The sequence below is a fragment of the Nanorana parkeri genome, unplaced genomic scaffold (genome assembly GCF_000935625.1).
Source record: "Nanorana parkeri isolate BGI_ZX_2015 unplaced genomic scaffold, ASM93562v1 scaffold5, whole genome shotgun sequence".
In the NCBI taxonomy this organism is placed as follows: Eukaryota; Metazoa; Chordata; class Amphibia; order Anura; family Dicroglossidae; genus Nanorana; species Nanorana parkeri.
The window spans coordinates 3661006-3684351 of record NW_017306273.1 but is presented as its reverse complement, the minus strand read 5'-3'; the positions used below and the strand labels follow the sequence as shown (position 1 = coordinate 3684351).

Genomic DNA, 23346 nt, shown 5'->3' with positions numbered 1-23346 from the left:
TTTACCTAGGAAGTCCCAGAAGTCCCATGTATCCCATTAGCCTGCTGGACATTGTATCACAGGCATGTTTTGTGTCTGAGTGGCATGTTCCCATACCTCAGTGTAATCGCTTCTTATGAAAGTAACTCCCACACAGTAAAAATTGATGGAGATTGCATGAAACGTAACCCTCTGTTTGTCAGTATAGGTCACTACACACTGGTTGACAGATATGTATTCCTTAACCATTCTATAGACTATTTGCAACAGGCAATTTATGGCAGGGCTCATTAATGGTCTTTGCAGATCCCAAGCTAAGCAATGAATGTTTCTGCATTCATGTCTATCAGATCCGGTTCATGTCAATGTGTCCTGAACTGGTTGTTGTCTTTTGTCCAGGGCATTACCTCCCATGAATGCCTAGCACAGGTGTGAGATTTAAATCTTACCGTTTTTGTTATCAACTTTTGGTGAAGTGAGGTCTACACTATACAACTCTTATTCCCTCCACGCTGTTTGCGGCTCATCAGACTTCATTATCCTTACGGGGGTTCATGACGGTCTGCACTCACAGTGCGTCCTTAGTCCTCCCAGCCAAGCTGGAAGACTGAGGACATATTGAGGAAAAAAGCAATTACTGCAGAGGGAGCTTTGCTGAAGTAGGTGAGAATTGCATTTTGAGCTGCATTGTTTTACCTCCTGGGGGACCTTCTGTAAAAATAGCCTGTAGTTGGTCTTTAACTATTTTATTTGTCAAGATACCTGTTCAGCTAGTCTTGTGAATTGCACGCTCCTAGCACAACACATAGAAAGCAGGGAGACACCAGTATTCTCTATAAGGGTTGGGTGAGGAGTGGTTCTGCATCTGAGGGACCTATTAGATCCATATGATGTAGAGAACTGTAAGATTATTAGTGTCAGTATAGAAGTCTGCTCCTCAACTAAAGTTTCTCCAGTGATTGATCTGCACTTAATGATGCCTGAATAGGCCCAGCACCAACATCACTTAGCAGAGTTAAAGCTGGTGGCACTGACACCAACGCTCGGACATCACTATTTTTTACTAATCACCAATTTAAGGAGTAGTCTTCCTCCCTCTGACACCAACAAAAGGTTCAGTCTTCCTCCCCTTGACATGAGAGCAATATAAAGGGCATTCTTCTTCCCAATGACCACCAATACTGGTGCAGTCTCCCTCCCATTTACTACCAACGTAAGGGTTAGTATATAAATATTTCAGACCCTTGCACCCTGTATGCTGTGCTGTGCCTTAGATATTCATAACCACTGCACTGTGTAAATAGAGTCATACGTTACATAGTATTGAAGTCTGCATCCTATACTATGTTGTACATTACACGGTCTTGACCCCTGCACTATATAATCTATGTTGTGTTACATAATCCTGACCCCTGCACTGTATAATCTATGTTGCATGTTACATAGTCCTGACCCCTGCACTGTATAATCTCTGTTGCATGTTACATAGCCCTGACCCCTGCACTGTATATTCTATATTGTACCTTGCATAGTTCTGGCTCATGCACTGTAAAATATATGTTGCACATTACACAGTCCTGACCCCTGTATTGTATAATCTATGTTGTATGTTACATAGTCCTGACCCATGCAAGTATAATTTGTGTTGTATATTACATAGTCCTGACCACTGTGCTGTATAATCTATGTTGTACCTTGCATAGTCCTGACCCCAGCACTCTGTAATCTATGTTGTATTTTACACATATGGCCAGCTGCCTGCTTTATGTTGTAGGTGACATATTACTGATTGCTGCGCTGTGTAAACTGTGCTGTACATTACATACTCCCGTATTGTGTCTGAACACTTGTTAGTTTTGAAGTAGGCCACAACCATTTAGATGAAGTTTTACGGCACATACAGCAATCAAGAATCTCCTCTGTGCCTCTCCCCCCTCTTTTACAGAAGGTCGTGGACAGGTTTTCAAAGACACAGAGTGAAATACACAATGTAATAAACAAACGTGCGGAAGGTTCAGCGTGAAGAACAAACACAGCCCTCCCGGGTATAAGCTCTGTGTGATCTGCTGGGTCTCACAAGTTGCCTTTCTTCCACATTTTGATTGTGCGTCTGACGGGTGTTTGAAAAGAAAATGACAAGGTAACGAGGGATTAAACACTACCATCCTCCATCCCCCTCTCTGTGCCATTTAATGGTTTTCTGGCCACCCCTTAAATTACAAGGACAGGTTGGCCGTTTTGGCCGGACCTGATCCAATGCTGTAATTTAGAGAACTGCCTTCTGAAGGCTGGAAAAAAAAAACACCTCGGGAGATGCTTTGTTCTTGTGGACAGGGGAAACCATCACTTCTTCCTTTTAACCTTCATCATCTGTTAAATGGGATCGTAGCTTGTTTTTGTTTTTTCTCAAACTATAGTCAATTTTATTTTACAATACAGATGTATAGTGTTTTTGCATAAATATTTATTACATTAATGACTAAAAAAAAAAAAATAATAATAATAATAACAGTTGTTAAAATTAGGGATGCACCGATACCAGTTTTTCAGTATCGAGTGCAAGTACCCATATATTATTTTTTTTGATACTCGCTGATACCGAATCCCGATACTGGAAGTCCCCTCAAGGAAGTCGGGCAGCGTGTGAAAGTCTCGCCACCTGGCTTCCTGATTAGCAGGGAAGACGCCTCCATGCTTTCTCATCACCGGGTGAGCGTTATCTTCCCCATTCGGCCAGAGTTAGGCTTTGGACTACCAGACCGCCAAATGGTTCCATGCAAAGAAGTTCAACCTATTTATGGTGTCACCACCACATTGAAACTAGTACATGGCCCTGGAGTCAGAGAAGTTTTAGGTTGAGGTTTCTCCTGCAGGGGGTTTGTTGTGGTGTGACAAGTAGACATGTGCGATTCATTTCGTTCCGAATCAAAATTTGGCGAAATTCAGACATTTGGACACATCCGAATTTCCGAATCCCAATGCATCCGAATGTGTCCGAATTCGAATTTCTGCTTCCGAATTTCGTATACCGTCTGAATTTCGTTCAAAAACTAAACTTAATCGGATATGTGACTTTTCTGGCCAATCAGATGTGTTTTTCGGGTTTAATGCATCTGAATGGGTCTGAACACAAATTTTCGTTACAGCAACATGGGAGCCATATACAGTATATACATATAATACTAAAGCTGATGCTCCTAGACCCGAATGGCATTCGGGATCCGAATTTCCAAATTGTAATGGGGAGCTCCCGAATGCCATTCGGGTGTGGGAGCCTCAGCTTTAGTAATATATGTATATGGCTCCCAGACCCGAATGGCATTCGGGATCCGAATTTCGGAATTGCATTGGGGAGCTCCTGAATGCCATTTGGGTCTGAGAGCTATATACTGTACATATATTACTAATGCTAAGGCTCCCAGACCCGAATGGCATTCAGGAGCTCCCAAATGCAATTCGGAAATTCGGATCCCGAATGCCATTCGGGTCTAAGAGATTCAGCTTTAGTATTAATATCTGTATATGGTTTTCTGTGGTATTCGCAACGAATATTCGTAAACTCATCCGAAACTAATGGAAATTCGGATTTTGTTCAAATCCGAAACCCAAACCAAATTGATTTTCGGATCCGAATCCCAATATAACGAAATATCTGAACCAAATTTTTCCGCAGCTTACATGTGACCGGCCCCTTTAAATCAAACTCGACAATGTTCCTTCAATTAGCTTTCCTCGATTTCCTTCCGCTCTTTGGCATTGCGCACCAAACCCTATCGATGTACCTCCGCGCGGCTGAATTTCTATTTCTCGTTTCTTCTTATTTTTTTTTTTTAATTTACTTTCTTTCTAATCCAGTGAGTGATCGAAATTCATATAACATATCAAATCAATTTTCTTTTATATTTCTCTCTTTTGCTGTCTCTACAAAGCGATAACGAGCGAGAGGCGCTTTGAGGGCTGCCGAGCAACGCTGCAGGTAGCGAGGTTTCCTTGAGAGGCAGTATCTAGTTTAATGCAATTGTCATGGTTATTTTCTAGCCTGAAAACACTCATCAAAACACCAACAAATTGAAAAAACAAGAAAAATTATGTTGGCCGCTGTGATTACGGAGAGCTCCTGGTAAAGGGAAAGACTTTGTGAGCCCGTGTCTCATAAAGCCTTACCACGATTTCCAAAAACCATCCCGGTCACTGGCGAACATCCCCCTACATCTTCTGATGGTGAGATCCTGTTTGGAGACAGGTTCACTTCAACATGGCCTTACCATTTTGCCAGTAGGGGAAAACGTACAAATAAATGGTAAAACATCACGGCTTTACCCAGCGTATAGATGGGCGAATGCCATTCGCATGGTATTACAACTGCTAGGTGGCGCTGCAGAGCATAGGAAATTCCTTTACTCCTCTAGCACCATCTAGTGGCTGCAATGAAGTGTGAATGGCATTCACACAGCTATACACTGGCAAATACTGTTTGCATGGCATTACAACTACTAGATGGTGCCGAGGTGCATTGAAAATTCCATATGAATTCCTATTCCTATTCTATGCCATTAGCACAGCATTACAGCCACTAGATGGTAATAGAGGAGCTTAGAAATCTCCTATGCTCCGCAGCGCCATCTAGAGGCTGTATTGTTGTGAGAACTGCATTCACTCAGCGTATAGCTAGGCGATTGTCATTCGGACTGCCTTACAGCTGCCATTTGGTACCAAGGAGCATAGGAATTTCCTTATTAAATTCCTAAGTTCCTCTATTGCTATCTAGTGGCTGTAATGTTGTGCTGACAGCATTTTCCCTGCCTATAGTTGGGAGAATTAAGTTGCCACTGCATTACACAGGATGGCACCGGGAAGCATAGGAAATTCCTAAGCTCCTTTATTGCCATCTATTGACTGTAATGCTGTGCCCAGCGTATAGTAGTTTCAGCGTTCTGAAACTACAAGCCCCAGCATGCATTTGCCTCTAGGAAACATGCCTTTGTCTGTTAAAATCTTGCAATGCTTCATGGGACTTGTAGTTCCAGCACAGCCTGAGTGCCAAGGTTGCCTACCCATGCTCTGGTTAAAAGTCATTTAAAGCACATTGCACCCTTAAATACCACCCTAACGTCGCCTTCCCCAGTGACTCTAAGACAGTTTGCCAAGATGGCAAAATTTTGCTCAAATTTTGAGGAAAGTAAATCCATCAACTTTGCGCATCCCTACCCTGGTTATGTTTGTATCTTGTACTGGTTATACGGCATCACCCGCCTGGACCTGACCAGGTATTACACATATTTATTTGTGGATTGTGAGAGTTCTTTCTCGGAAATTCACAGGCCATACTGGTAATTTCATCGCCGTTCGCCCCCCGAAGGGAACAAGCCTGCACAAGATTTTGAATTCTAGGGCCTCCACTATGACACTGAGAGCACCATTCATTTCAGGAATGCCGGCAGTCAGGGGCTTTGAACTTTGTGAAATTAAACACCTCCAGTAAAAAGGCTTGCAGAAGAATAAAGCCGCTCTCCACACTCGTCCTCATCGTTTTCTGTTCTGCTCTGATTGAAGCTGTAAAATTAAATTCCATTCCCCGAGATGCGCTGTAACAGCTAGACAAGAACATTAAAATGGAGCCGTAGACATACTTGTGAACCTGTGTCACAGCCTGGAGGAACGATACCCCATGACTGGTGTTTGATCTCCTCCGATTCTCTCCTACCTCTTCTCCGAGGTGCGAAAAACATTGTCTCAAGCTGTTTGCCAAAGTGCCTCTTATTTTAGAATCTAGAGAGGAAAATGGATAACGGGCGCGCGTTACCTCAGCGAGACAACGGCTTTATGGCTCCGGCTGATGAGCATTAGGCTCAGCAGGCTCTCAATCTACCTTGGGTTACAGCTCACAATGGCAGCACTGCATTGCAGGAGAAGGTGCATTGTCACAGCTTGGGGAGCTGGAAGACAGTCAGGGCTCCTCTGTGACCAGCTGGAATGTTAATGGGGGGGAAACAGAGGGGAAAAGGACAAGAGAGAGAAGAGGAAAGAGACGGAGGGAGAAAGAAAGAGAGCGATGATGGAAGAGACAGAGGGAGAGAGAAAGGAAGAGACAGAGGGAGAGAGAAAGAGAGAGAGGAGAAAGGAAGAGAAGGAGAGAGAGAGAGAGATGAGAGAAGAGACAGATGGAGAGAAAGAGAGAGAAAGGAAGAGACGGAGAGAGAGAGAGAGAGATGAGGGAATAGACAGATGGAGAGACAAAGAAAGAGATGAGGGAGAGAGAAAGAGAGAGAAAGAGAGAGATGAGAGAAGAGACAGATGGAGAGAAAGAGAGAGAGAAAGGAAGAGACAGAGGGAGAGAGAAAGGAAGAGACAGAGGGAGAGAGAAAGAGAGAGAGGAGAAAGGAGGAGACGGAGAGAGAGAGAGATGAGAGAAGAGACAGAGGGAGAGAAAGAGAGAGAAAGGAAGAGACGGAGAGAGAGAGAGAGAGAGGAGGGAAGAGACGGGTTTTAGAGAGAGATGAGGGAGGAGACAGAGGGAGAGAGAGAAAGAGAGAGATGAGGGAGGAGACAGAGGGAGAGAGAGAAAGAGAGAGATGAGGGAAGAGACAGAGGGAGAGAAAGAGAGAGATGAGGGAAGAGACAGAGGGAGAGAGAAAGAGATAAGAGACAGGGGGAGAGAGAAAGAGAGATGAGGGAAGAGACAGAGCGAGAGAGAAAGAGAGAGATGAGGGAAGAGACGGAGGGAGAGAGAGATGAGGGAAGAGACAGAGGGAGAGAGAGATGAAGGAAGAGACAGAGGGAGAGAGAAAAGAGATAAGAGATAAGAGACAGAGGGAGAGAGAAAGAGAGAGATGAGGGAATAGACAGATGGAGAGACAAAGAAAGAGATGAGGGGAGAGGGAGAGAGAAAGAGAGAGAAAGAGAGAGATGAGGGAAGAGAGAGAGAGAGAGATGAGAGAATAGAGAGGGAGAGAGAAATGAGATAAGAGACAGAGGGAGAGAGTAAGAGAGAGATGAGGGAATAGACAGATGGTAAGAGACAGAGGGAGAGAGAAAGAGAGAGATGAGGGAATAGATAGATGGAGAGACAAAGAAAGAGATGAGGGGAGAGGGAGAGAGAAAGAGAGAGAAAGAGAGAGATGAAGGAAGAGAGAGAGAGATGAGAGAATAGAGAGGGAGAGAGAAAGAGAGAGAGATGAGGGAAGAGAGAGAGAGAGAGATGAGAGAATAGAGAGGGAGAGAGAAAGAGAGAGCTGAGGGAAGAGACAGAGGGAGAAAGAGAGATAAGGGGGGATTGAGAGAGAAAAGGTGAGGGAAGTGATAGGAGAAAAGATGGAAGAGACAAAGAGAGAAAGAAAATGGGGGGGAGAGAGAAAGGGGAATGGACAGAGAAGAGGGAAGATACAGAGGAAGAAAGAAAGAGAGAGATGAAGTGGGAGCGAGAGACGAGAAAGGAAAAGAGAGGAGGGAAAAATAAAGAGAGAAAGGGGTGGGGGGATTGACAAACCTCTTAACTTTGCAAGATGAGAGAGGGGGACATCTCTTAGAAAAAGGTCTATAGGAAACAGTTGTGCCCCCCTTTTATGCCCCCCATATTTTTTCTTTTCTCCATTGCCTCTTTTTACTCCTTTTTCAAAATAACAAATTTGATCATTTATAGGTTGGATAAAAGTCTGCAGTATAACATTTTTAGTAGTAAAATACTATATTTTTTTATATCGTTTATACATAGACCAAACAGAGGGGCAATCGTGAAGGAAAGAGAGACAAGTGGACTTGGTTCCTAAAGAGGGACAGCCCCTCCAAATAAGTGACAGTTAGGAACTATGTGTACGGGCATCCTAAGAGGGAGATGTCAAAAAGAAAAGGGGAGAAAGAGGAAGAGAGAGAGAGAGGAAAGGGGTGAGTGTGGATAGGGGAAGCGTGGACAAAAGAGAAAAGGGTGGGGGGAAAGAGAGAGCAAGAGAGAGAAGAGGGTCAGAGAAGGTGGGGGGAGAAAGTGTGGCTGACACAGGTAAAGAGAGAGAGAGAAAAGGAAAGAGTGGAGACACAGTGGAAAAGGGGAGAGATAAAGGGTAGGAGTGAAAGAGAGATGAAATGGAAGAGAGGAAGGAAAACACAGAAATGCAAGGAGGAAGGGAGAGAGAGGAAGACAGAGGATGGGAGGTGAAGAAGACAGGAATAGAAGGACAGAGAGGAAGTCAGAGGAAGGAGGATGAAGAAGAAAGAAATAGAAGGACAGAGAGGAAGACAGAGGTGGGGGATGAAGAAGAAATTAATTGAAGGACAGAGAGGAAGACAGAGGTGGGGGATGAAGAAGAAATTAATTGAAGGACAGAGAGGAAGACAGAGGTGGGGGATGAAGAAGAAATTAATTGAAGGACAGAGAGGAAGACAGAGGTGGGGGATGAAGAAGAAATGAATTGAAGGGCAGAGAGGAAGACAGAGGTGGGGGATGAAGAACAAAGGAATTGAAGGACAGAGAGGAAGACTGAAGAAGGAGGATGAAGAAGAAAGGAATAGAAGGACAGAGAGCAAGAAAGAGGGCAGGAGAGAGTGACAGAGACATGTGAGGAATAAAGGAGAGTGGGGAACAGAGAAAAAGAGAGGGGCCAGGGGAAAGGAGTGGAAGGGTGAGGCCAAGAGGGAGAAGGATCAAGTAAGAGGGAGGAAGAAGAGGAAGAGAAGGAGAAAGGGGAGAAGATGGTGTGATAGAAGAAGACAAGCACAGAGATGGTGACAGGGGAGGGATGACAGACAGAATCAGGAGATGTACCTGTACGTAGAAACAAACAAATCCTTCCTCAGACTGTGGAAGATAAATATTGCTAGCTGTCACCACTTAATAAGACTCAGGGGTGATTCCAGCGTTCCTTGCATCTCTACCTTCTCAAATATAAAATCACAGAGGGGTTTGGAGAAGCTTGCGCAGAAGAGCCCAGGGGCCAACTAAGAAATTAATTTTACAATAATCTTGCATCGTATTCTGGTGAAATCTCAGAACAGTGTATTATTCCTACATGGTGTCTAAGCAGTATTGCAGTTAGTTTACTTAGTATTGTCACTGTTGTATGTATGTCTGCTGATCCTGGCAGTCAGCGTGTCCTTGGATGCTGTAGAAGACAGCTAGTAGTGGCATGGAGTATGGAAGCTGAAGAATTGTGCACTCCATGCAGCTGCTGTGGAACTACAAGTGTCAGCATCAAGTGCAAACGATCACCCAACAATGTCATGAATAAGCTAATCATTTGCTATTCAAGTCTATCAATCATCACTATCTGGGCCATTGCCCAGCGAAGGCGAGATGATTTGTGCACATGCGTAGCTGCAAATATTGAGATCAAAAGCCGGAAAATGCAGGCGCCTGCGCAAATAACATCACACACAAGATTGTAAACTTTAATTAGTATGAGTTTAAACCCCTTGCTGACAACTAATGTATAGACCAAGGGTAGGAAAACTCTGGCCCTCCAGCTGTGGTGCAACTACAAATCCTATTAGGCATTGCAAGACTCTGACAGCCACAAACATGACTCACAGTGGAAGATGCATGATAGAATTTGTAGTTTCATCACAGGTAGAGGGCCAGAGTTTGCCTACCCCTGGTATAGAGCTAAACTGTCCCCAGCAAGGGGTTAAGTTAATCACTTAGGAGGTAATTCGATCACTTCTATAACCCCAGAATTCATTGCAGCTATGGATTAGTGCAATTGAGAGGTTTTATTTTCCCTGAAATTGTGTCAAAATTTTGGTATTTTGGTGAAATGCATTGTAGTCAACAAGGAAGATGAAATGAATTATTTTTTTGTTGGCTTTTATGCCTCATTCACACGAGAAATAGCCAGCATGTACCTACATGCACGGCTGTATCGGCAAGCTCCCAGGAAGGAGAGTTGCTGCGTGTGATTAGCACGCAGCCCCCGACTTCTCTATTGGACTAAGCGGCTGTACGCCGCCCTAAGCTCACCCAAAGTGCAGGTCCGTACAGGTGGGGTGTCCCGGCTCGTACGCGTAGGGCGGCAGCGTAGTCCCATAGAGAAGGACAGGGGCTGCGTACTAATCACACGCAGCACCTGCCCTTCCCGGGAGCTGCCCGATACAGCCGTGCACGCAGCATGAAGCTGTACGTGCCGGCCGTTTCCAGTGTGAATGAGGCCTTAAGGGTGCTATGGGCTTTGAACGTCTCCTGGGGAGCCATTTAAAGCCTCTTTCGACTACTGTGGACCTTTATTATTTGTTTTTTAAGTAAAATTAAAAATAAACAGCTCACAAGTAATCAAATTTATGAAAAAGGGGGAAAAAAAAACCCACAAATTTAAAAGACCACTAGGGGCTTCATGAATAAAAAATTTCGTCCAGCTTATAGCTGGGCAGATGCCGTTCACATGACAGTATAGCCCCCAGCTGGCACTGATGAGTATAGGATTTCCTATATTCATCAACGCCACCTAGGGGCACTACTGCAGTGCAAATGGCTTTCTCCTGGTGATTATTATTCCTAATCGTGGCATTAGGCAAAAGCCAGAGTTGGATTATTTAAAGCTGAACTATTTGCAGATTAATGTGCTATGTAAGGAATCCCAAACGCATCAAAAGAAAAGCGGGAGATTTAAATGTTATATGTTGCTAGAAAATTGCACCTGTGGCCCCAGCCTATCCGCTAAAATCAAAATCACGACCCGGCCTATTACAAAGCCTCCATCCCAATTAGCGATTCCAGACATTAATTTTAACGAGGAGCTGCTCGCGGACATTTCAAAATAAGGCTGAGCCAAACCGGAGGGAGACACAAGCATTGTCAAGACAGCCGCAAAGGAGGTGTAATGAGCAAAAAACATTTTTCTTACTCTTTAATTAGTCTTCAAACAAGTCTTCTACGAACCGGTCCATGATACAGAAATCTTTTTTTCTTGCCAGCAGAAGACTTTTTAAATAATTGGCGTCTGACTTGCGTCCTCCTTGAAATAATACATTCTTTGAACCAAAGAACAATTTGTCACACCGAAACGAAACCGGTGATAAATATTTCAGCTCTTTCCTACGTGTTTTTCGAAGACAACCCGGAAAGTTTGGTAATTAAAAAGTAACGCTCCGAAAAAAGAAAAAAAATTCGGAGCCACGAGATTGTGTGACGGCTTATATAATAAAGGCAGAAAGAGCCGCGTAATGAGCTGCATCTCCTAGCAACCAATCAGAATGCATATCTCATTTTTCCACTGCTCCAAACCGATAAAATAAGAAATACGTACTAGAGATCCATGCATGAAAGGATACGAGTACCAGCTGCTATTAGGGAAAAATGATATCACATATAGTATATCATTGCTATGCAGTTGTATCTTTTATTGTTATTAAAAATGACGTTTCCATTTCAGTCCGCAGCCAGCTACGATTTTCTAAAACTGCTAGAAAAATCTCAGATGCAATGTACAGAATGCCCGCGGCTCACCACTTTTCCCTGCAGTTTTCAATTATTACAACACTGGGGATGGTCATGTGACTATAAACTAAATGGCCAAAAGTATTTGGGCTTCCTTCCAGATTATTGGGATGTGTCTATGCACTGTATGGTCAAAGGAATTCAAACACCTTACTAAATTATTAAGATGTGTCTGCACACTATAAGGTCAAAAATATTCAAGCACCCATCCAAATTATTGAGATGTGCCTATACACTATAAGGTCAAAAGTATTTGAGCATCCTTCCAATTTATTGGGATGTGTCTACACACTATACTGTATAGTCAAATGCATTCGGGCACCCTTCCAAATTATTGAGATGTGTCCACACACTATAAGGTCAAAAGTATTTGAGCATCCTTCCAAAATATTGAGATGTGTCTGCACACTATAAGGTCAAATGCATTTGGGCATCCTTCCAAATTATTGGGATGTGTCTATACACTATAAGGTCATAATTATTCAAGCATCCTTCCAAATGATTGAGATGTGTCTGCACACTATAAGGTCAAAATTATTTGAGCATCCTTCCAAAATATTGAGATGTCCGGCACACTTTAAGGTCAAAAGTATATGAGCACCCTTCAAAATTATTGAGATGTGCCTATACACTGTAAGGTCAAAAGTATTCGGGCACCCTTCCAAACTATTGGGTTGTGTCTATAAACGATAAGGTCAAAAGTATTTGAGCACACTTCCAAATTATTGACCAAATAGTGTCTATACACTATATGGTCAAAATGCATTCGGGCACCCTTCCAAATTTTTGGGATGTGTCTATACACTAAAAGGTCAAAAGAATTCAAGCACCCTTCCAAATTATTGAGTTCAGGTCCAATTTAGACAATTGTGTACTGCCAAATCTGTGGCAACAGACTGAGGAAAGTTCTTTTCAGTTCCAGCATGACTGTGTCCCTTTGCACAAAGCCAGCTCAATAAAGACGTGGTTTCATGAGTTTGATGTGGAGGAACTCGAGTGGCCTTCACAAAGCCCTGAGCTCAACCATACTGAACACCTTTGGGATGAACTGGAACACCAATTGAATGCCAGATCTTCTCACCCAACATCGATACCTCATAAATGCTGTTTTGGATTCCCACAGACACGCTCCTGAAGGAAAGCCTTTCCAGAAGAGTCAAGACTGCTGTCAAGGGGTCAAACTCAATATTAAAGGAGAACTATGAGGTGAGGGGCTGGATTCCCTGCTCCGATCCGCCAGCGCTGACTGGCGGAACGGACGGGGGAGGGGGCGGGTACAGCTGGCTCTGCCTCTAGATAGCCAGAGCGAACTGTCAGTCACGCAGCTGGGCAGATCCCGGCATAATTGTCGGGATCCGCTTCAGCTGCGGCGTCTCAGTATACCGCGAGCAGCAGCTTGCGCTATACTGCGGCGTCTCAGTATACCGCAAGCTACAGCTCGCGGTATACTGAGCCTAGGGTGACGGGAGGACGCTAAGGAGAACTATGGGGAGAAGCCTTAACCCCATAGTCCTTCTTTAATGCCCATGGCTTTGAAATGGGATGTCCAACAATTTCATAGGTATGATGGTCAGGTGTCCACAAACATTTTACCATATATTGTAGCAGGTCAGCCCAACCGGCAAGAAGGAAGTGACTGAGATGCATGTCAGTATTTACAGAGCTGGAGCAGGTAAGAGTTTTCAATGAAGTTTCCCAAAATCATTGAAATGTATATACAAGAGAGGATTAACTTTTAAAAGGTGTTTGTAGTTGTCACCTGTGTTGCAAGTCAAAAATAGTTTGAGTGGCTACAGCTTAATTGTAGTTCAGTATATAGGAGATGAAAAGCATAACAGCAGTGACTCTCCATGCCCAAAACTAGCAGCTAAATCTGGTCAAATATCTTGCAGTCTCACTAGAAGACCTACTAAGCTTAAAGAATTGTGCAAAGCACAGCAGAGCCTTCTTACAACTGAAAGTATTTTCATGTCCCATCTTCATCACTAACCCCAAGAACAAAGGGTTATTCCTGGTTTTAGGATTGTGGATGAAGCCATGCAAATTATTCCTTGATGCCCATGGGGCCACTTAGACTCTGTTGCCAACTCTAGAGTCTTTGGGACAAGAGGTGCTAGGGAAGCCTCCCCCCACATTCAGTCTCCACCCAGGTACATGACACCAGACTTTTGGGAAGCTTATTGCAATGTTGAGATTTTCCCGTCACCTTTCAACCAAAAACACTGAGGAAATGAAAAAGAAAAAATCGACAACCGATGAAACAATGAAAACTGTGGGAAAAAAGAAACCTTTACAATGCCAAAATGCATTTCAAATAGTTTGTCTCATTTAGTTGCTGGACGCTAGAAAGCCATCAAAATCAACCAATGTGCTGATCATTGTTCAAAGGCATGCAATAGTTAATGAAAGTGGACGTAAGGTTTCCAGAATTGTGAGCATTATTATTGTATATGGCCGGCATTACAATTCTTGTCTCTTGGTAGTGTGGGGTTCTAGCAGAAGACCCAACTTGTTTCCCCTGTTGGAGCAAATCGGACCAGGCTTTACAAGGGATTTTTTTTGAACTCTAGGTATAGGTTTCTGTTTAAGGAGGTTTTTATTTTGTCTCTTTTTCTCTACTGGTTGAACTTAGTGGACTTTTTTCAACCTATGTATCTATGTAATTTCTTCACCCAGATTACCCTTGCGTGTCCTGAGCTGACTTGGCAGAGTCCATAACTGGAAAAAAAAAACACTTGGAGGGTATAAGTTGGAATCTGATTGTTAGTTGTGAGTTCCCTGAGACAGACCTTCCTTCAGACAGTAATAAATAAGGCCTATGTTTTGTGTCTCCTCAAGAACAACTCAATTTGCTTGAGTTATCTACCTCAGCAATTCTGCTTCCTCCTCCTGTGTATCTGCCAAGATGTTTATCAGTAAAACAACACGGTGTCCCGTGCTTCTGTGCAACTGTGTGGGGGCTCTGCTCCAAAATTCCATCTTTATTACAAGTTATTTCTACAATTCTTGAGGACCGATTTATGCCGGACGTGTTTGGAGTTTAAGTGAAGAATGGTCCAAACATCCGGGACTGTATTCATAAGTAGGTAGCTTAAAGTGAACCTGTGCAAGGCAAAATAATGGCTTCCCTTTAATGTCAGCACATACTCACCTATTCTTCACCTTCCCAGAACCTTAGGAGCAAGGAGAAGAAGACGTGTCTGAGCACAAGTTGTAACAGGGATGAGGATTCTCTGTAGGCTCCCAAGGTGAAAGCTCTGGGTGTCTGCATGGCCTATCACCAAGCACCAGTGCTGCTCCTTCATGTCCAAAAAGTACTGGGTCACATCCCCAGTGGGAGCAAAGGGATGGTTAGTATAATCACCTACAAGAGTTGGCTTTAGAGTGAACCTGTTGCTTTACCCTACATTGGCATTTAAAGTGACATTAAAGCAGTGGTTCTCAACCTGTGTAACCTCAGGACCCACATTTGTCCTTGGTCACTAAGTTGCGACCCAAGTCTGCAATGTCTGCACTGCAATGGAACGCACAGGATTAGGCCACCGCGCGGTAGGTGAGATTGCGTGGTATAGTCCGTTAATCGCATGGTACTATGCGATTAATGCACTGTACTAGTGTGAACCTCAAAAACACTGACATACATATACAACCACAGACACAATCTCACACACTCACAGACATTCTCACAAACACATGCACACTCCACACTTTTCTTTTTGTTTTGGTCCACCCAGTCTCCCTACCTTACAAGAACTGGAGTGGATCCTCAGCCTGGGGTCCAGTGTGGGCTGCTGTGCTGTGACGGTTCCCCATCCATTTGTGCATTGCTTGTATTGCTCCCTTGCGTGCCCTGTAGAGGTGCCAGGAGCCAGAATATGATGTAATTCTGATCAAGGTGCGTCTATAGCACGTGTGAGGGAGCTGTAAGCAATGCACATATGGATGGAGCTCCCTAGCTGACATAGCCCCATTGTATCCCACCACAAGCTCACACTCGGCGCTGGGCAGCATATTTTGAATGGCTGCTTGGCACAAGAACTGAGAGTGCTACGCTAGGGGGAGGCTGAAGAGCCTAAAAAAGTGGAAGGCATGCGGTGAACCACTGAACACAGGGTCGCGACCCACTTTTGGGTCACGACCCACCAGATGAGAACCAAGGCATTAAAGGATACCCCCCATGCTAATAAGGACTTACCTTAAATGATGCCTCTTGATCCGATAATTTTTTTATTTCCTGTAGTTTTCAAGAGTCCCTCCAGCACTGGTGCCAGTCTCCGATCCAGCGCTGACTCCTCTCTCTTCCTGGCACTTCCTGTCCCACTGAGTCTGTGTGGGTGCACGCTGCCTCCATTGACTTACCCTGTGTCTCTCCTCGTCTCCTGGCACATGTGCCCGCCCCATGACACTTTGGCAGCCCAAGATTTTTCAGGTCTTCGTCAGGAGCGCGTGGCGGAGACACAGGTAAGTTAAAAACCTTTTCCGTAACTTTTTTTTAATGTTTTTGCATATACTTCTTGCTAGCCCAGGGGGTTTATATATCCTTTAACTTTAGGGGTCACTTTACCCAACAGCGATACTATAAATATTGCCGCATTTTGGTGGACTGGTTCCCCTCCGGGAATTCTTGTATTTCCAAAGGCCATGCCACATTGGCCGTACAGCCAATGTGGCATGGAAATTGGCATGGAAATTGCTTACTGGCCAAAATGAGCACAAACGTGTGACATTGCAGAGTCACCTTGCTGCTTCATAGAAGGGTTTGGTCTGGGGTGGCTCTGGACTTGACGGATATCATTAGAGACTCCACATGCAGAATTGCTGTCAAGTATTCCCATTTTAGTGAAAATACTGCAACTGAAACACAGACATGCACTGAAAGAAGCACCCTGAAGAAAGGAAACCTGTAACCCCTAAAACGCTTTGGCTACTTATTTTTTAATAATACATCAATTCACTCTTCTTTGGCACTCCATTTTCTTCTGTACCTTGCTGCATTTAGCAACAAGAGAGTGTTAATTCACCCGCAGGAGAAGGTAAATTATAGTAGAACTCTCCAATCAATAAAGCTCATGCTACAGTACCTGCTGATTGGAGAGTCCTAGCTCTGGTTTAGAGGGGGGAATGTCAGCCTTCTGCAGAGAGACCACTGCTTCCCAACAGAGAGCCAGGGTCCTTCTCTGCCACATGCTGGCAGGGGACAGGCTTTTCTTCCCAATCCGTGGCTGCCTTCTAAAGAAAACAATTTGCAAGGTGTCAAACACCTTTTGTTTTGAAGCATTTGGAATGTATTTAGATAACTGTAAGCTCAGTTCAGTTTTAAATTAGACATGTGCGATTCATTCCGAATCAAAATTTTGATGAATTTTCCGAAATTCGGACCAAATGTGTCTGAATTCGGTCCGAATTTCATTCAAAAACTAAACTGAATCGGACATGTGACTTTTCTGACCAATCAGATGTGTTTTTCGGTTTAATGCATCCGAATGGGTCTGAACACGAAAATTCCTGTTCAGTATATACATATATTACTAAAGCTGAGGCTCCCAGCCCAGAATGGCATTCGGGAGCTCATGAATGCACTTCGGAAACTCGGATCTCAAATGCCATTCGGGTCTAGGAGATTCAGCTTTAGTATTAATATCTGTATATGTTTTTCTGTGGTATTCGCAACGAATATTCGTGATTCAGTGATCAGTGAAATCAGTGATTTTGCAGTGAAATTAATCTCTCCAAAGTCACTCCACTAATCCCTACCAGTGAAGTGTGGGTGAACTTGATATACCGATGCTTCTTCTTGGTTACTGAGTACCAAATGGGAAGGAAGGATAAAGATGACAGCTCCCAAGACTGTACCAGTAAAATCGAGTCAGCTTTGGACCCAACGTTATGCCCTGACGGGTTCTGTTTAGCCCCTTAACAGCCTAAACCCGCTGTGTCAGGACACCAAACCGCACTGTGAGAACTCGAGTTTCCCGAACTGTCTGACATTGCGGAGTGGTTTTGCTGCACTTAAAAAGGTGGAACAACTTCATTTTAATTGCATCAACGCTTGACAGATTTATCCTCTCCAGAAATGTCCCGCATGATTTAAGGCAACAGCCCGGGTCCGGCTTGAAGATTCATAAATCACTTCCCCATTCTCCTTTGAATCTCTGAAACCTACATAAGCATATTTTAATATTAATTCTGTGATATTTAAATGTTAGAGAACTCCCTCACAGGCTGCAAGCAGAGAAAGTGTTCCCCGCTCCAGTAAGACCTGCCGCTTAGCATATAACCAATGAATCTGTAAGCAGATAAAAGAATTAAACAGTGGGGGGGCACATTTGTTGTTGCTATCTGCAGCCAAGAAATCCACACTCAGCAACTGCCAGCCTGAGCTGACCTAAAATACCCCAAAATATAAAAAAACATTGGTATTATATACGCGTGGAATTCCAGACATTTGCTTTTACATTTTTGGATAGTGGGGAAGGGTAAGGGCAGCCTTTCCCAGCCAGGGTTATGTGGAACCCTAGGGCTCCTCCAGAGATTGCCAGAGGTTCCTTGAAGAATTGAAGTGCTTCTGTCTTTTAGATTCTGTTCTTTTTAGTTATGTGTAAGGGAAACATTCTTCCCACTGACCACCAATGTAAGGGAAGGGACATTTAACCCATCGGTCACCTGTATAAGTAGCATTCTTCCCACTGATCACCAATGTAAAGAGCATTCTTCCCACTGATCACCAATCTAAAAATAATTCTTCCCAGTGGCCACCAATGTAAGGAACATTCTTCCCACTGACCACCAATGTAAGGAGCATTCTTCCCACTGACTACCAATGTAAGGGGCATTTTTCCCACTGACCACCAATGTAAGGAGCATTCTTCCCACTGACTACCAATGTAAAAAGCATTCTTCCCAATAACTACCAATGTAAAGTGATTCTTGTCCCACTGGCCACCAATGTAAGGGAAGGGGCATTTTATCCATCGACCACCTGTGTAAAAAGCATTCTTCCCACTGACAACCAATGTACAGAACATTCTTCCCACTGACCACCAATCTAAAAAGAACTTCCCATTGGCCACCAATGTAAGGAGCATTCTTCCCACTGACCACCAATGTTGTAAGGAGGTATTCTTCCCAATAACTAACAATGTAAAGCGATCCTTTACCTCTGTAAAGAGGTGCTAGGTACTCCCTGAAGTATTTGATTTCTCTGATGAGGCTGCCCCCACACAGACAGGAAACTTCCAAACAAGAAGAGGGAGTCTCGAGCGAAATCAATCAAGAACAATTGGAGCCCACCACCACCACCACCACAACTTGTAGAATCCAGATTGATTATTATTAAAAGATCAACAGGGTAAAAAAGCTAACACGTTTTGGCGGTCCCCTATATGAGGGCCTATTAATTGCTTTGTTAATAGGGTCCTTTTTAGGAGAGTGTGACAATATTTAGACGGTCTCCAGAGATAGACCACTATTTATTGGGAAAGATCATACTCTCCTTAAAGGGATCTAATTAACCAGGAAATTCATAAGCCCTCATATAGGGGGAGTTTTGTGGACCCCCCCTAAACATGTTGGCATTTTTATACTGTTGATCTTTTATAAATAAATAATCAATTTGGACTCTACAAGCTGTGGTGGCATTCACCCCTCCCCCCCAACCCCCATTTGTTCTTACCAATATAAGGGGACACCTCATTGACCAACAATGTGAGGGGACACCTCACTGACCACCAATGTGAGGGGATACCTCACTGACCACCAATGTGAGGGGACACCTCACTGGCCCCCAATGTAAGGGGCATTTTTCCACTGACCTCCAGGCAAACAATTTCTTTTCTGGCCAAATTACTGTTTTTTTTTTCTTTTTATTGTTACTTCTGAAATAATTTCTTGATATAGAGTGGTCGTCAAACACGCTAAGTACGCCATGTTCTTTATTCCTTTATTTTTTGTATATGTCAGCTTACTGTACACTCTAGAGTCTAATGTACTCTGAGCTGCAGATATAGTAATTATTAGCAGGGGGTTCCCGACACCTGACAATTATTTTAAGGGTTCCTCCACATTAGTGAGGTTGGGAAAGGTTGGGCAAAATCCTTTTCTTTTTTGTTTCTTGCTTTGTTTTGACCCCGTTGGACATATATGAACTCACTTCCTTCCCCAATGGCAGTCGTTACAGGGACAGGTTTTTTTTCTTCACTCTATCCAAAAAAAAAATGGCTTAGGGTTGCCTGCTGTTTAAGAACTTCAACTCCCAGTATTCCTAAGGCTTTGCAGCTTCCAGTCTACCACAAGTTCCACTACCCATGCCAGCCAAGCTAAACTTAGATGTACTTACAGTGACGGCAACCCGCTTCCCCGTTCAGCTGCGACCAACCAGGACAGCACTTATTTACGGTCTGATATTCCCGACTGTACACCTGGCGGTGGGTCGTGTAGTATGCCGTTCTGTAAGACAAAGTCAATCAGTGAATATATAATACAACATAAAATGGAATATAATATTAAAATGAGTCTAAGCTAAACAAACGTCTCACGGTAATGTAACAAGTTTTGCATATATTTTACTTATTATATTATAGATAAGTCACACAAATTTTGATATTCCTATATTTTGATAGTGTGGTGAGGAGGTAATATTTCTGTCATGTTTTTCATCTGTCTGTGATCCCATTGCTGAGATTTTTCACCAATTCCATGTTTCTTTTCACTGGAACGGGGAGGCAAAATCACTGTTTCAGAGGATTTCACCCTTTCCCATTCTGTCCTACACCAAATTTGTTCTTTCAGCTGAGGCATTCAAGAAGTGCAGAACTAGTGCTGGGCTTTCTCAGAAGAAAGCACAGCGTGCATTGGCAACATAATATCCTGTGTTAAATATTTATTTGTAAAATAAGGATTTTATTTAAATAAAGAAAAATAATATAGAACTTTTTTATAAACTGGAAACTAGGGATGCACCGATACCGATTTTTCAATATCGAATACCGATACTTTGCTTTTGGTACTCGTTGATACCAAGTACCGATACCGGTTCTTCCGCTGCCATGGAGCCAGCTTCCCGGACAATCTGATTGCCCTAAAAGCTGGCTCCATGTTGTCTAACCTGCTTGATTGAATTTGGCCGGGAAACCAGCTTCTCAGCCAATCAGCATGGAGCCGGCTTCCCGGCCAATAAGGAAGCCAGGTGGCGAATAATGACCCACCTCCCAGCTTCCTGATTGGCTGGGAAGCCGCCTTGATGCTGATTGGCTGGAAAGAAGGCTTCCCAGCCAATCAGCATCGAGCTGACTTCCCGGCCAATAAGATAGCTGGGAAGCTGGTCATTACTCGCCGCCCAGCTTCCTGATCGCACAGGAAGCTGGCTCCATGTTCCCTTACGGCACTGCCGGTCAGAGGAAATCTTCCTCTGACAGGAAGTTCCAGTATCAGGGAAGGTATCAGAGCATTTGGGTGAGTACGAGTACTCCCCAAATACTCGGTATCTGCACCAATACTAGTATCGATATCGGTGCATCCCTACTGGAAACCTTACAAAAAAATAATATTGTCTCTAAACAAATATTGTTTCCCATTAAAGTGCATAGTGTACTGTAGTGATAGACACAGAGAGAAGCATTGGGGGAGATAGGCCATGTACATTGTTCCTCTAGTGATAAAGGTTGCATTATAGTATGGAATTATCATGGTAATGGATTTCTCTAGTACTGTGTGACTTTTGCCTGTAACTGTGGATCATTTTCATCCAAAAATTTAATTGAATTTAGCCAAATCGGCCTTTAAATTTTGTGTTTGGCGATCATCTTTTTTTTTGGCACAAATCAGAGAAGCGAACGCTCGACTTGATATCACCACTTCTTCGAACTGCTACAGTTTTTGGATCCAAGTTTGTGGACATTTGGCCATCACACCTACTTATATAACCAAAATGTTGACACCCCTCCAAAATTTTTAGTTCCGGCATCTCCAGTGAAGGATATTGTTAATACCAGAGCATACAAAGGCATTTTAGAAAATTGTGCACTTCCAGCTTTGTGGTAATAGTTTTGGGAAATACTTTTTCTGTTCCAGCACGACTGTCCCCCTGCATACAAAGCCAGCTCCATAAAGACATGGTTTGATGAGTTTGGTGTGGAGGAACCCAAGTGGCCTTCACAGAGCCATGACCAGAACCCTGCTGAACACTTTCGGTATAAAATGGGATGCCATTTGTGAGCCAGCTCTTCTCACCCATCATCAGTTCCTAACCTCACAAATGCTGAATAGACACAAAGACACACCCCAAACTCTTGTGGAAAGCCTTCCCGAAAGAATGAAGACTTTTATAACCGCCTCCATAATAATGCCCATGGTTTTGGATTGGGTTGTCCAGCAACCTCATTGTGATGTTCAGGTGTCCACAAATGTTTGGCCATATAGTGTATTTAATGACCATCTGCGGCCTTACTATCTTAGCTGACATATGGGCCTCTGCCTGTCTCTGAGGTACTCTGTATTGCTTCCTCCTCAATTCATGTTTTTAGCTTCATAAGCCACCAAGAGATATTTCCTTGTGTGGGATAAAGTACTTTAGTGTTTGTCCTGCATTGTATTCTGAGATGCTCGTTAATAACTAGCCTCACATTATTGCTTTACAGTTTATGACATCTCCAGTTTTCTGTCTGGGGTCAAGTGTTTGTGTTGTACCAGCTACAGTGGCTTTGAGCGCCACAGAGGAGCTTTTCACACTGTCAGATGCTGTCAGCGGCCGGCAGAAGGGAGATATGGAGAGGCTAAACAAACTCCTAGTTGCTAAGAGGCCGATGTTTGAACATACTACCACCTGCCCTTTCCTGGTTGATGGCCCTGTCTGGGATAATAAAACACAGAAAGGGTATGACAACCTCTCCAGCTATCAGCTGACAGCAGTGTGAGTAGATTATGACCTCTCTTGAGCTGGCACAACAGTCTGTATCACTTATTGTGTTAACTGTTGGGCATTAACTGTGAAACGTAACACTAGAGTAGAGGTTTGTAACTGGCCATATCACAGGCCTGCAACTGTCAGTTTGATGTTGTCTTCAACTGACCACCTACCATTGTTCTGGGACATCCATTTTTCTGTCTGCCATGTTTCTGTGGTTGCAACTGTCTGCCATGTTAATAGGACACCCAAGTGCCTGTCTGCCATCATTCTGGGACATGTATTTTATGTCGGCCATGTGTCTTTGGTTGCAACTGTCTACTATTCGTCTGGAACACCCAACTGCCTTTTTTCCATTGTTCTAGGACATCCATTTTTTTCGTCGGCCATGTTTCTGTGGTTGCAACTGTCTTCCATTTTAATAGGACACCCAACCGCCTGTCTGCCATCATTCTGGGACATCCATTTACTGTCTGCTATGTGTCTTTGGTTGCAACTGTCTGCTATTCTTCTGGAACACACCAACTGAATGTTTTCCATTGTTCTGGGACATCCATTTTCAGTCTGCCATGTTTCTTTAGTTGCAACTGTCTGCCATTCTTCCAGAACACACCAACTGCCTGTTTTCCAATGTTCTGGGACATCCATTTTTTATGTCTGCCATGTTTCTGTGCTTGCAACTGCCTGCCATTTTAATGGGACACCCAAGTGGCTGTCTGCCATTGTTCTGGGACATCCATTTTTTTGTCTGTCATGTGTCTTTGGTTGCAACTGCCTGCCATTTTTTGGGACACCCAACTGCCTGTCTGAATTGTCACTGTGTCCATTGGGACTTTGCGTGGCCCAAAAATGTTGACAATTTTGACCTGTGTGTCGTTATTTCCAATAAATGATACTTTGTTTACATTTGTGAGTGATGGTTACTTTGAGGGTCTACCTTATCCACACATTGGTTACAACGCTGTATGGTGTGCAGCAGGCACCTTCAAAAATGTATGCTTTACAAATAAATCTCTATATGAAATAAAATAATATAACCCCCCCCCCC

At 43.6% G+C, this 23346-nt stretch overlaps 1 protein-coding gene across 1 annotated transcript in view; it reads right to left on the bottom strand.

Moving 5' to 3' along the window:
- MEGF6 (multiple EGF like domains 6) overlaps positions 1–23346 on the bottom strand; it is a 201423-nt gene that overhangs the window by 169571 nt on the left and 8506 nt on the right. Inside the window, exon 3 of the mRNA XM_018576690.1 lies at positions 19734–19843. Coding sequence (XP_018432192.1) covers positions 19734–19843 — 110 coding nt within the window. The remainder of the gene's footprint in view (positions 1–19733; positions 19844–23346) is intronic.